At 41.8% G+C, this 13,799-nt stretch overlaps 1 protein-coding gene across 4 annotated transcripts in view; it reads right to left on the reverse strand.

The window, feature by feature from the left end:
- pde4d (phosphodiesterase 4D, cAMP-specific) overlaps positions 1 to 9,443 on the reverse strand; it is a 679,382-nt gene extending 669,939 nt beyond the window's left edge. Inside the window, exon 1 of one of the 4 annotated variants that reach the window (XR_008723375.1) lies at positions 8,624 to 9,441. Coding sequence is in view for 2 of the 4 variants with exons in the window: in XM_055634750.1 (XP_055490725.1) it covers positions 8,624 to 8,892 (269 nt within the window). In the remaining 2 variants the exon portion in view is untranslated. Of the gene's footprint in view, positions 1 to 8,623 lie in introns of all 4 variants that reach the window. The other 3 variants (XM_055634750.1, XM_055634704.1, XM_055634738.1) reach the window with 3 other exon arrangements.
- Between the last annotated feature and the right edge of the window lie 4,356 nt (positions 9,444 to 13,799).

Below are 13,799 nucleotides of genomic sequence, written 5' to 3' on the forward strand. Positions count from 1 at the left end.
CTACCTATGGTAAAGAAGAGATATGTTTTGCTTCCCTTCGTCAGTTGTGGCATTGAATATAAAAGTCAGGAAGTCATGTTGCAGTTTTTATAAAACTTTGGTTAGGCTGCATTTGGAGTACTATGTATAGTTCTGATCACCCGATTACGGGAAGGAGGTGGAGAATTTGGATAGGGTGCAGAAGAGGTTTGTTAGGATACTGCCCGGATTAGAGGGTATTTGCCATCAGGAGAGGTTGGACAAACTTGGGATGTTTACTCTGAGAATCTGAGGATGAAGGGAGACCTGACAGAACTTTATAAAATGATGAGCGGCATAGATAGGGCAGATAGTCAGATATTTTTTCCCAGGATGGAAATATTAAATACTTGAGGGCATAACTTGAAGGTCAGAGAGGGAATGTTTTTTCCTTTCTTCTCCCCGCCACCCCCCATCAGTCTGAAGAAGGGTTTTAGCCCAAAACATTGCCTATTTCCTTCGCTGCATAGATGCTGCTGCACCCGCTGAGTTTCTCCAGTATTTTTGTGTACCTTTAATGTTTAAAGGAGCTGTGCGGTCCAAGATTTTTTTATAAAAAGGTGGGTTACTGATTTGGGGTCAGGGGTGGTGGTGGGGACAGAAAGGATGGTGGTGTTTAAGAGGCTATAAAAATGCTGGCTATGGAGGGATGTGGATCACACACAGGCAGAGGGGATTAGTTTAATTTGGCATTGTGTTTGGGACTGACATTGTGATCCAAAGGACGTGTTTCAGTGCTGTACTGTTCTAATTCCTACTAACTTTGTTTCCTTTTCCACAAAGTTATTGTTGTATTTGAATAAACAATTTGCATTACTGCTAATTTATTCATGCTCCAAAATATTTGACACATTTTCTCTCTGTCCACACTTCAGAATTTTTTTTTAATGCATCATAAACATTAATTGTCCGAGCATTTATCCCTGGAACATCCAGGTAGCCATCTATTGACCTACTAAGCTAGCTCCACAAAAACCTCCCGTCAAATTTTAATTTAAACCATAAATATTTTAATACCTGTGAATTTTTTTCTGTTGATAACTAACGCCCAGGACATTATTAATATTAGATGTTTAATTAAATCATTTAATATTAATAATCTGAACAATTAGGCAAGGACAAAGGTACTCTCATGCTCAGTCCTTATTACATTTCTGTACTCAGGCAGCATGTTGAAGAAATATGCTCAGACTTAAAAAAAGACAATACACCGTAGCCAGGAGCTAAGATCCTGCAAGGATCGAGGAACTGAACCAAATTTTGGTGAAAGGTATTTCATGGCCAATTGATCATTAAAAGCGGCACATTAGGTAGTACACTGAATGCATCTTTTGAACTACAAGGATATTTAATGCCTGTGTGAGTATTTACTGCAATCGTAAAAGAAAGTGAGTAGCACAACATAATACCACACGACACAGTAACAGAGTTAGGTCATTCAGCCCATCGAGTCTAGTCCGCCATTCATTCTTGGCTGATCTATTTTTCCCTTTAGACTTTAGAGATACAGTGTGGAAATAAGCCCTTTGGCCCACTGGGTCCGTGCCAACAAACGATCACCACGTACACCAGCACCATCCAACACTCAAGGGACAATTTATAATTTACAGAAGCCGGTACAAACCTACTTCTTTGGAGATTGAGAGTAAACCGGAGCACCTGGAGAAAACCCACATGGTCCACAGGGAAAATGTACAAACTTCGTACTGACAGCACATGTAGTCAGGATGGAACCCGGGTCTCTGGTGTGGTTAGACAGCAAATCCACTGCTGCACCACTGTGCTGTCCTGTCAACCCCTTCTCTTGTCTTCTCCCCATAACCTTTGATGCCCTTCCTAATCAGGAACCTATCAATCTCTGCCTATGTCATGGCCTTCAAAGCAATCTGTGGCAATTAATCCCACAGATTCATCATCAGATGCTGAATAAATTCCATCTCATCTTCATTTTGAAGGTATATCCTATTATTCTGACATTGTGCACTCTGGGTTTAGATTCTCCCATTACTTGAAGCAGCACGGTAGCCTACTAATCAAGCACGACACCACCACATCCAACTCCAGACAAACTTTAATTTAAACCAGAAATGCTTTAATACCTGTGAACTTCTCTCAAATCTTTGAATGTAATATAAATAAACAATATCTGCGTAAACCCACCACCCAGGGTATTACTAATATGAGATATTTAATTAAATGATTTAATATTAATAACCTGAATCTGAACAATTAGGCAGGCATGAAGCTACCCCGATCAGTCCATGCTCAGCTCTTATTACAATTCTGTACCCTGCCAGCATGTTGGAGAAATAAGCTTGGACTGAAAACAGACAATATACACTGTCGCCATGAGAAAAGATACTTCAAGAATCGAGAGACTGCTCACACACCCACAAAAAGGGAGATCAATAAACAGCAGATTATTATTATAATAAGCAGATTTTCGGTAGCAGCCCCAGAAAAGAATGGCAATTGAAGTAGCAGCACATTTTGGTGAAAGGTGTTTCATGACTAATTAAAGCGGCAAGTTACGGTAGTCCACTGAACGTATCTTCCAAACTACAAAGATATTTCTGAAAATTCTTCCATTTAATATCAGTGGGAGTGTTTACTGCAAAATAGCATATATTTAAATATTCCTGTGGGACCAAAGAAAGAGTCAGTGCCTTAAAAGTTGAGGGTGATGGTGACCTTAGTGATGGTGCCTGTCATTGGCAATGGTTAGAGATGTTTACAGCCACAGAAACTGAGTTTGGTTTTGATGTAACACCATTAAGCATCTCTTAATTTAGGTTAGTTTAGTTTCGAGATACAGGCCCTACGAACCACCGAGTCTGTGCCAACCAATGATCCCCCACACGCCAACACTATCCAACACACACTAGGGACAATTTACAATGGGACCAAAACAATTAACCTGCAAACCTGTACATCCTTGGAGTGTGGGAGGAAACCAGAGATCATGGAGAAAACCCATGCAGGTCACGGGGAAAACGTACAAATTCTGTACAGACAAGCACCCGTAGTCAGGATCGAATCTGGGTCTCTGGTGCTGTAAAGCAGCAACTCCACCACTGCACCACTGCCCAATATCAGCTGAAAGTCTCTGAACTCCAAGTAGACCTATTGACCTTTGTGGTTCAAAACCAGAGCCAGAACTATCATATCCAATGCAAGACTGAGGTAGGAGTGAGGCTGGCAGTTTGTTTGGAAGGTGATGGAAAAAAGGTTCAGTGGACAGAATAGATGGGGAGTGAGGAAGGACTGTTGAACTGAATTGCATTTATTTTAATACAAGTGGCCTGATGGCTAAGACAGATGAGCTAAGGTATGTGCAACTTGGACGTTGTAGTCTTTACGGAACCTGGCTAAGAGAGGAACAGGAATGACAGCTTAATGTTCCAGAGTGCAGTTGCTACGGACGAGACAGAGGCGGGGGTAAAAGAGGAGGGAGGGTTTCTTTATTAATTAAGGAGAATGTCTGAGATGACTACTGATGGTTAATCCAGTGGGGCTATATTGATGGAGCTAAGAAATATAAAGCGGATGATCACCATTTTGTGAGTGCACTAAAGGCCCCCAAAAAGTCAACAGGAATTAGAAGAACAAATATGCCAGATCATCTCAGGCAGCTGCAAGACTGATAAGGTTGTCAGAGTAGGGGATTTTTTCCCAATTGAAACTGAGACTGTTTTGGTGCCAAGGGCTTAAATGGGGTGGAATTTGTCAAACGTGTTCAGGAAAGTTTCCTCAGGCAATCTGAGAGGACCCTACATGGGAGAGGGCAAAGCTACAAGATACAAGATACAAGATACAATTTAATTGTCATTTGGACCCCTTGAGGTCCAAACGAAATGCCGTTTCTGCAGCCATACATCACAAACAAATAGACCCAAGACACAACATAATTTACATAAACATCCATCACATCGCTGTGATGGAAGGCCAAAAAAACTTATCTCTCCACTGCACTCTCCCCCCCCCCCCCCGATGTCAGAGTCAAAGTCAAAGCCCCCGGCTGGCGATGGCGATTGTCCCGCGGCCATTAAAGCCACGCCGGGTGGTGCGAGGTCGCACACCGGGTCTTGGTGTTAAAGCCCCCATGCGCTCGCAGAGTCCCGCAGCCATTCCAAGCCGCGCGGGGCGGTGATGTAAGGCCCCGCTCCAGGAGCTCTTCGACCCCGCAACTGGGGCGGGAGAAGTCGCCGTTGCAAGAGCCCTGAAAAGCGGTCTCCCTCCAGGGACCCGCGGGCTCCCGGTGCCGCCGTCCACCAGACCTGCAGTTGAAGCCTCCGAATCTCCGGAGGTCGGGCCGCAGCAGCAGCAGCAGCAGCGCTCCTCCACCACTCCACCCGCTCTGGGCTCGGCCAGCCCCGCGACGGTGACGGTGAGTCGTCGGCACCAGAGTCCCCGGTCTCCTCCTGTTGGAGGCCTCTCCTCATTGCAGCCCCAATGATAACGGAGACCCGACAAGAAAAGGACGGGTCTCCCGTGCAGGGAGAGATTTAAAAGTTTCCAACTCCCTCAAACCCCACCCCCACCCCCCCACACACACACCCCAAACAAAAAGCTTGATCTATTCGTAGGAAGTTGGGATGGGCATGTGAGTGAAGTGTTCATGGGCAAGCCTTTTGGGACCAGCGACCACTACTCTATTAGCTTTAAAATAGTTATGGGCAGATTAAAAAATTCTGATTTGAGATAAGGCCAACTTTACATAGGAACTTGCTAAAGATCATTGGGGTAGGTTGTTTGTGGGCAAAGGAGTGTCTGGAAAGTGGGATGGTTCTAAAAGTGTGATGGCAAAAGTTTAGGACATTTAGGTACCTGTTAGAATGATGGGCAAGGCAGGTTGAAGTAATGAGGCATGATAAGTAAGTTTGCACATGACATCAAAGTGGGTGGTATCGTAGATAGCCGGGGTTATTATAAATTATAATGATACCTTGATCAGTTGGGCAAATGGGCTGAGAAATGGTTAATGGAAATTAATGCAGATATATGCAAGATATTGCATTTCATGAAGTAAAACCAGGACAGAATCTTCACAATTAATGGCTGGTCTCTGGGGAGTATTGTAGAGCTGAGGGATCTAGGAATGCAGGTACATAGTTCCTTGAAATGGCATCACAGGTAGATAGGGTTGGCAACAAGGCTCTTAATACATTGGCCCTCATCAGTCAGGGTATTGAGTTTAGAAGTTGGAATGTTGCGTTACAGTTGTACCAAATGTTGGTGATGCCATATTTGGAGTATTGTGTTCTTCAGTTTTGGTCACACTGCTATTAGAAAGTTGTTGTGAAGCTGGAAACCGTGCAGAGAAGATTGATGAGAATATGGCCAGGACTTGAGGGCCTGAGCTATAGGGAGAGGTTGGGCAGGCTTGGACTTTATTCCTTGAGGTAATGAGGGATGAGAGGTGTATAAGACTATGAGGTGGATAGATAGGGTGAATGTGCAGTCTTTTACCCAGAGTAGGGGAATCAAAAACCAGAAGCCACCAGTTTAAGGTGAGAGCAGAAAGATTTAATAAGAATCTAAGGGGCAACCTTTTCACAGAAATTGTGGTGTGTGTATGGCACAAGCTGCCAGAGTAGGTTGTTGAAGCATGTACATCAACAACATTTAAAACACATTTGGTCGTACATGGATAGGAAAGATTTAGAGGGATATGGATCAAACACGGGCAGGTGGGACATGTACAGGTAGATGGGGCACTTTGGTCAACATGAGCAGATTGGGCCCTGTTTCCTTGCTGTATGACTCTATCCCACTGAATGTTTGATTGGCTATCTTTACATTTCTTTTTATAATTTTTTAAATTGTATTCACAATAATCTGCTCCGAGCAAGATATAGCCAAGATATTATTTGTTGTACTTTAGCAATACACAATTTGTTCCCCTTGTGCTGCACATTGTTTCCCAGGCACTACACAGAACTCTTAGACAACATGATGATCAGAAAGTCTGAAAACCAAAAGCATTTTACAGAAAACCACGTCTGCAGTGTAAGAAAATATGGCATTCAATATGCACATAGAAAATTCCCAAATGGCACAAAGGTAGAGGTGTTTCATCTTGGAAAGTCAAACCAGAGCAGGACCTTCATAGTGAATGGTAGAGTATTGGGGAGCATTATACTACCTGATCCCTCTGTTTTACAAGTTCATCGTTCCCTGAAAGTGCTGTGAAAGGTAGGGTGATGAAGAAAGCTGTGGGCATGATGGCATTCATCAATTTGGTATAGAAGTTGGGACATTAAGTTGAGACAGTTGTGCATAAGATGTTGGTCAGGGCGCCTTTGGAATATTCAATTACCCTCTAGAGGAAAGATGCCATTTAGATAGAAAGAACACAAAGAATATTTATGATGGTATTGCCACGACTCAAAGGCCTGAACGATAGGGAGAGGTTGGATAGGCCAGGACTATAGCTCAGGAGGATGAGGGGTGATCTTATGGGGGTGTCTAAAATCATGAGGGGAATACACAGGATGAATGCACAGATTCTTTTTCTCAGGGTAAATTTTTCAAGAACTAGAGAGCATAGGTTTAATGTGAGAAGGGAAAGATTATATAGGGACTGGAGGGCCAACTATTTCATACAGAGGGTGGTGGGTATATTGAATGAGCTAGCAGAGGAAGTAGTTGAGGCAGGTACTATAACAACATTTAAAAGACATTTGGATGGGTATATGAATAAGGGAAGTTTAGAGGGATATAGGCCAAATGCGGGCAAATGGCACTCGCTTAGATGGGGTATCTTGGTCGGCATGGTTGAGTTGGGCTGAAGGGCCTGGTTCCATGCTGTATGATTCTATGCCTCTAAGATGAAGGCCAAATAATCTGGTTTGACGATTTTGATATTTGGTAATAACAGGGAAGAACTGCACAAGTCATCTTCAAATGGTGCTCTGGGATCTTTTACATCCAACTACAGGACCAATGGGAGATACAGCTTCACATCTCCCATGAAAGTCAGTATCTCTAAGGGGCAACAGTCCCTTAGTTCAAAACTGGAAGGCCAGCTTTGATTTTGTGCTGAAGCCTCCCGAATCGGGCTTGAATCCACAATTTCCCGACTCTAAGGTAAATGTGCACTATACCCATCGTGAACTCAAGGCTGCATCCTGGGAAATTCAGGTGATGTAAAAAGGCATTACTTAAATGTTTTCTTTTCTTTCTCTTTCTCTTGTTATTTCTAGCATGTTACATCTGTTTGTTTTCACATGTTATTTGAAAAATACACACCAATAATCTTACAGCATTGCCAAATGGAAAAAATAACAGATCGACAAGTGCGTGTAATGCCATAACAAGATGGGTGTCAGGCAGCTAGTAATCTTTAGGGGAAACCACTTGTTATGCAAGCAAGCATCTTGACTGAAATATACCTTTTGGATGTTGGACAACCAGTTGGGATGATGTAGGGAGGGCTAACAAGTAGGCTAAGAATCATAGGACTCTTCTTTTCCTTTACTTGCACAGTTCATAATCATAATCATCCTTTAGTAGCCCTATGTTTTGCAAAATACGAGTAATTTGATTTGCCATACAGTCATACTAACAAAAAACAACGGAACACACAAAATACATTTTAACATAAACGTCCACCACAGTGACTCCTCCAGATTCTCACTGTGATGGAAGGCAAAAAAAAGGTTCAATCTCTTCCCTTCTATCCATCCTCGGCGAGGTAATGTTTTCAGTAGAATTTGACTCTTCTGCATTTGTGGCTATCAAAATGATGGTGTGTGAGAAATGTTGTGATGGTGTGTTTTACTGCTTCATCATGCAGATTCCTTATCCATCTATACACCACATTTACACTGCAAAATGAATAATCCCAGGCTGGGCACATAGAATTGTTTGAATCCAATTACAATAATTTGTAGCTGTTGAAATGAATTGCCTTGACAAAAACTTTATCCGATTAAATATTGTGATATAATGAAGTCCAAGACAATAAGTAAATTCTGACTTCACTATAAGTTTGAAGCTGACGTCCAAATTTGAAATTCTTCAATAAACACACTGAGTTGTCAGCGGCAGCATAGCAACTTCTTTTTTTGTAAATGGTAATAATTTAAAAATGTTTTCATATCTGATAATTTTGACAGAATTGATAATTGATGCAACATATATTCTCCCTAATCTAAGATTGCCGTTGATGATAAGTCACCTGACAGAACATATCGGCAATGCTTCTATGGGTGCACGCCTCATTTAATCTAATTTACATAGCTTCTCTTTTCATCATTTTTTCTAACATAAATTCTTACGTTAAGAAAGCAAGAATGAAACACCTTGGCAAGGTCATTGTGCTCATTAAAGGTGGGTGGAGTATTTATATCACTGCTGCTGCACCTTGAACTTTGGAGGAACAATAGGGTAACACTGAATAAATTCGTTTTTGTGGATTTAAAATGCATTATACTTCGAGCAGGCTGCATGGAAAGGATACTGGTCTCAAAAAACATGCAATAATTTCAATATACCTGTAGTACCAAAAATTACATAAACAACACAATTCCACAAAGCAAAATATTAACACCTGAATGTGCAAATTCAGCCTATATTGCAGTTGAAATGAATTCATTCTTACCAGGTATGAGCCACTGTAAAACGACGCTTTTGATTACTGTTATTTAACATCATTCTTCGGAGAAATCTTGGTGAATTTCTGGGTGAAATGTTGGGAGATAATCTGGGGGAAATGGAAGGTGATTTACGTGCAGCTTTAGGTTTTTCATGCCCCAGCAAGTTTCCACTTATGATCTTCACAAAAGCATCATTTAACAAAGGATGCGGACGAAATTCTTTTCTTGGATCAGACGAGGTGACGACGTCCTGACTTGTTGCTTGTGCTGCCATTATTTTACAAAAAATCTCACAACGAGATCTTTTGCAACAGTCAACAAGTCGAATGATAAAAGATGCTTTGGTTATAATTCCTCGAGCTAACCAGAATACATAGCTATCAACACAGATGTTTGCTAAATTTCCACCATAAAAGGTTTCTGGCAATCTGTTCAAACGTCTTCACTTCAGTAAGAATTTTGGTTATGATTCTGACAGAGAGAGAGTAAAGAGTACAAACAAACTGTAACAGACGAGCCAGATCAGTTCCACAGGAACCTATTCCGGCAAAGCAAGCAGCTGAAAGAGAGAAACACGAGGGTGAACACACCCCCGCCACTGTCAGCATAATCTAGTAGTCAAACAAATAGGCTATAACCAGTACGTCAGGTCTCACGGCTTACTTGCAGGTTTGCATTTGCAGGGTGCTTGGTGCAAGAAACCCAACATTTAAATAAAGTGCTGCAGCATTCATGAATTTTATCTGCTTTGGGTTACTCTCCTCAGCCGCTGGAACCTTCTCTCTTTCATTTACATTTTCAGGAAGTGAGTGCCTTGACAACCAGAAAGAAAACGTTTTCCTGTTGTGGTAAAACTGGGCTTTATCCAATAGAACTTGTTTCAACAGATAACACCAGGGAAGCTCCTGTCACTTAGAGTCCTTTGTTCAGAATGACACTCCAATTAAACTGTGCAGGCTTTTTATATTTTTGTAAGCAGTATGACTATATTATTGGGTTACCTTATTCAATAATATCCCTCATAATGATAAATACATTTTTAACATCGCTCAACAGAATTTTTCAAATTAATTATTGCATTATCCTCTTCGAAACTTCATACTCAATTATTTCAAATTTAGGGTTAATAAAACATTAGATTTCTGGATAAAAACTGCATGACTGTTTCCAGAATCACAAACAGACATGTGTTGGCATTGAGTACCATGCAAAATTAAGGAAGGAAAAATTATGTACAATGCACTCACATGCACTCACTGCAAATGGATATATCTGAATAAATGCTATTTACAGTTGTAAGTTCCATTGAATAAACCAGCAGTGATATAAAACATTAAATGAAACGTTCACACGTGTTCTAAACCATTTCCTTTTTATGCTAGTAAATATATTAAAGAATGATGACAATGCACAAATTAAGTGAGGTGTCATCGTAAAATATAGAAGAGTTAGCAATTGAGAAAAAGCAGCAGCAAAATACCACCAATCTGAAGCAAGAAGTTGCTAGAGAATTGAAAATGAAAATACAATTCAAATATGTCATTGGTATGTTAAAAATGAATATTAACTATATTTGTGCAGCCTTAAACATATGTGATCAAGGTTGAATATCTGGAAGTCTGAAAATATATCTAATTTTAATTTTAGAAGAAATCAAATTTATATATTTACAATACAGCATGGTACACTATTTAATAACCTGTTTGTTGCTGTTTCTCTGTATTATGAAATATATGTGTTGCATTTGAATGCTATTGTATAATACAATTGTATTGCAATGAACTTCCTACATTTAAGGTGTTAAAACATATCCATGATTCACCAACAGCAGAGGAATCTTAGCTCTGTCTCAGTTCTAATATATTCCAGGCAGAAACTATGCCAGGTGGTTGGGTATAGAGCACAAACCACCCACACGAAACAGAGAAAATTCAAATTCAGGGAAGAGAAGAGAATGCATTCTGTAGATGTCATTTTCCAGACTGCTAATTAAATAACCACAGAAGTTTACATTACATCTATAAAGAATATAGATATATATTCACAAATGTTCAATTAATGTAAGACATAATCTAATTCAATTTAAAATTGTACATAGATTATATTATTCAAAAACAAGATTGAACAAATTGTATCCAAATATATCCGCCACTTGTGATAAAGGTCTAGCCCAAAATGCAACTATAACACACTCCTTAGTTTCCTGCATAAAACTTTATAGATTTTGGAATGATATTTTTGAAATATTTACAAAATTATTCAAGACAAGAATGGAACCTAATACTGAAATGATTATATTTGGTGTAATGGAAGATGGGAATAAATTGAACACATCTCAAAATCTATTCCTTAACTATGGTTTAATAATATCAAAAAAATTAATACTTAAATTTTGGAAGGGTACATCAATACCAACGCTTAAAATGTGGATTGCAAGTATGTTGGACACCGCTCATCTTGAGGAAATGCGATTCCTCCTAATGGATAAATCAGACCAATTCATAACGAGTTGGTCTCCATTCGTCGTTTTTTTGGAATCATATGGTGCAACACAATTGTAAAAAATAACTGTTTCAGGACTGGACGAGGGTTGGTCAAGATTATAAATAATGATCTCCTTTTCTTTTTTATTTTATTTTCTCTCTATTTTCTCTCTCAACTTTCTTCATTTACTCGTTTTCTTTCTTCACACACTATATATTTCACATCTTTCTATCCTTTACTATCTAACTTCTTTTTCTTATTCTAATCTTTTTTCAATGTAACAAAAAAAAGAAGTTGTACATAAAATGTATTATGAAAATATCTATTAGGCACTTTGGTGCCATATGACTGTACTTCAATTCAATTCAATTCAATTCAATTCAATTCAACTTTAATGTCATCGTACAAATACAAGTATGAGTACAACGAAATGCAGTTTTGCGTCAGTCCGTAGTAGTTGTGCATAAAGAATTAAAAAAAAAAAATAGAAAGAGAGAAGATACAGAATAATCAAAAAATACAGCATAATTAAACAATGGGGACGGAGGGACTGGAGAAATCTATCGGCGGGACTCCGAGTTCAGCAATGTGATTGTATTATTGTAGAAGCTGTTCCTCATCCTACTAGTACGTGACCTGAGGCTCCTGTACCGCCTCCCTGATGGGAGGAGGGCAAACAGTCCATGGTTGGGGTGTGAGGGGTCTTTGATGATCTTCCCAGCCCGTCTCAGACACCGTTTTCGGTGGAGGGCATCCATGGCAGGGAGCGGGGCACCGATGATGTGCTGCGTGGTTTTCACCACCCGTTGTAGTGCCTTCCTGTCCGCAGCAGTGCAGCTGCTGTACCATACCGTGAAGCAGGTGGTCAGGATACTCTTTATGGTACAGCGGTAAAAGTTGGTCAGGATCCGGGGGGACAGGTGGGCTTTCTTGAGCCTCCTCAGGAAGTAAAGGCGCTGATGTGCCTTTTTGATCAGCTTGGAGGTGTTGAGGGACCAGGACAAATCCTCCGGGATATGTACTCCGAGGAATTTATAGCTGGAGACGCGCTCCACCTCAGTCCCATTTATATGGATGGGGGTATGACTGCCTCCTCTGGTCTGCCTGAAGTCGACAATAATCTCCTTCGTCTTCTTGGAGTTGAGGACGAGGTTATTGTTGGCACACCAGGCTGTCAGGTGCTGGATCTCCTCCCTGTAGGCTGACTCATCGTTGTCGCTGATCAGTCCTACTACCGTGGTATCGTCAGCAAACTTAATAATGGCGTTGGATCCGTACTTTGGGATGCAGTCGTGGGTGAAGAGGGAGTAGAGGAGAGGGCTGAGCACACAGCCCTGTGGCACTCCGGTGTTCAGTGTTATAGTGGAGGAGGTGAGGTTATTGACCCCAACAGACTGTGGTCTGTTAGTGAGGAAGTCCAGTGTCCAGTTGCAGAGGGAGGTGGAGATGCCAAGTCCACTGAGTTTGGTGATCAAGCTGGCGGGGATGACGGTGTTAAAGGCAGAGCTGAAATCAATGAACAGCAGCCTGATGTAGGAGTTGTTGTAGTCCAGGTGGGTCAGGGCAGAGTGTAGGGCCGCCGATATGGCGTCCTCTGTAGACCTGTTGGCCCAGTAGGCAAACTGATGGGGGTCCAGTGTGGGGGGGTGGCAGGCTTTGAGGTGAGCCAAGATCAGCCGCTCAAAGCACTTTGCAATGACAGGGGTGAGTGCCACTGGGCGGAAATCGTTGAGACTCCCTGTAGCTGGCTGTTTGGGCACTGGCACGATGGTTGATGTCTTGAGGCAAGTGGAGACAACACCCTGGGCCAGTGAGAGATTGAAAATGTCGGTGAGGACTGGGGATAGTTGTCCAGCACATGCCCTAAGCACCCGGCCAGGGATGCCATTGGGGCCGGCAGCTTTGCGCTCATTCATCTTGCTCAGTGCATCTTGTACAGCAGAGGTGGAGAGGCTGAGAGGTTATTCATTCGGGGGTGGAGCAACTTTAATGGCTGGGGTTTTGTTGTCCCGGTCAAAGCAAGCATAGAAGTGGTTTAGCTCGTCAGGCAGGGTGGCGTTGCCTGGGGGAGGGGTGTTAACTTTCTGGTAATCGGCAAGGGATTTCATTCCTTGCCACATGCGCTTGGGGTCAGAGTTGTTATGGAAATGCTCCTCAAACCACCGTTTATGATTGAGTTTAGCATTCCTAATTCCCATTTTCAGATTGGCCCTGGATGACCTGTATCCCTCAGCGTCGCCAGATCTGAAAGCGGCATCGCGAGCCGTCAGTAGGAGTCTGACCTCCCTGTTCATCCACGGCTTCTTGTTAGGGAAGGTCTTTATCTCCTTGTGGGTAGTGACATTATCGGTACAGAATTTTATATAGTCCAGAACTGTTGAGGTGTACGAGTTGATGTCCACTTGTGAATTGAAGGTGGACTGAGTAGCAAACAGACTCCAGTCTGTCTGCTGAAACTGCTCCTGTAAATCAGAGACAGCCCCCTCAGGCCAAACCTTCACTGTCCTCATGGTAGGTTTCACACGTCTGATCAGAGGTGTGTATTTGGGGAGCAGGAACAGGGAGAGGTGGTCAGACTGTCCAAGGTGGGGGAGGGGGAGGGCTTTGTAGGCTTCAGTAATATTAGTGTAAACTAAGTCCAGAATATTGTTTCCTCTGGTTGGGCAGGAGACATGCTGATGGAACCTGAGGAGTACA

Source organism: Leucoraja erinacea, chromosome 1 (assembly GCF_028641065.1).
Source record: "Leucoraja erinacea ecotype New England chromosome 1, Leri_hhj_1, whole genome shotgun sequence".
Lineage (NCBI taxonomy): Eukaryota > Metazoa > Chordata > Chondrichthyes > Rajiformes > Rajidae > Leucoraja > Leucoraja erinaceus.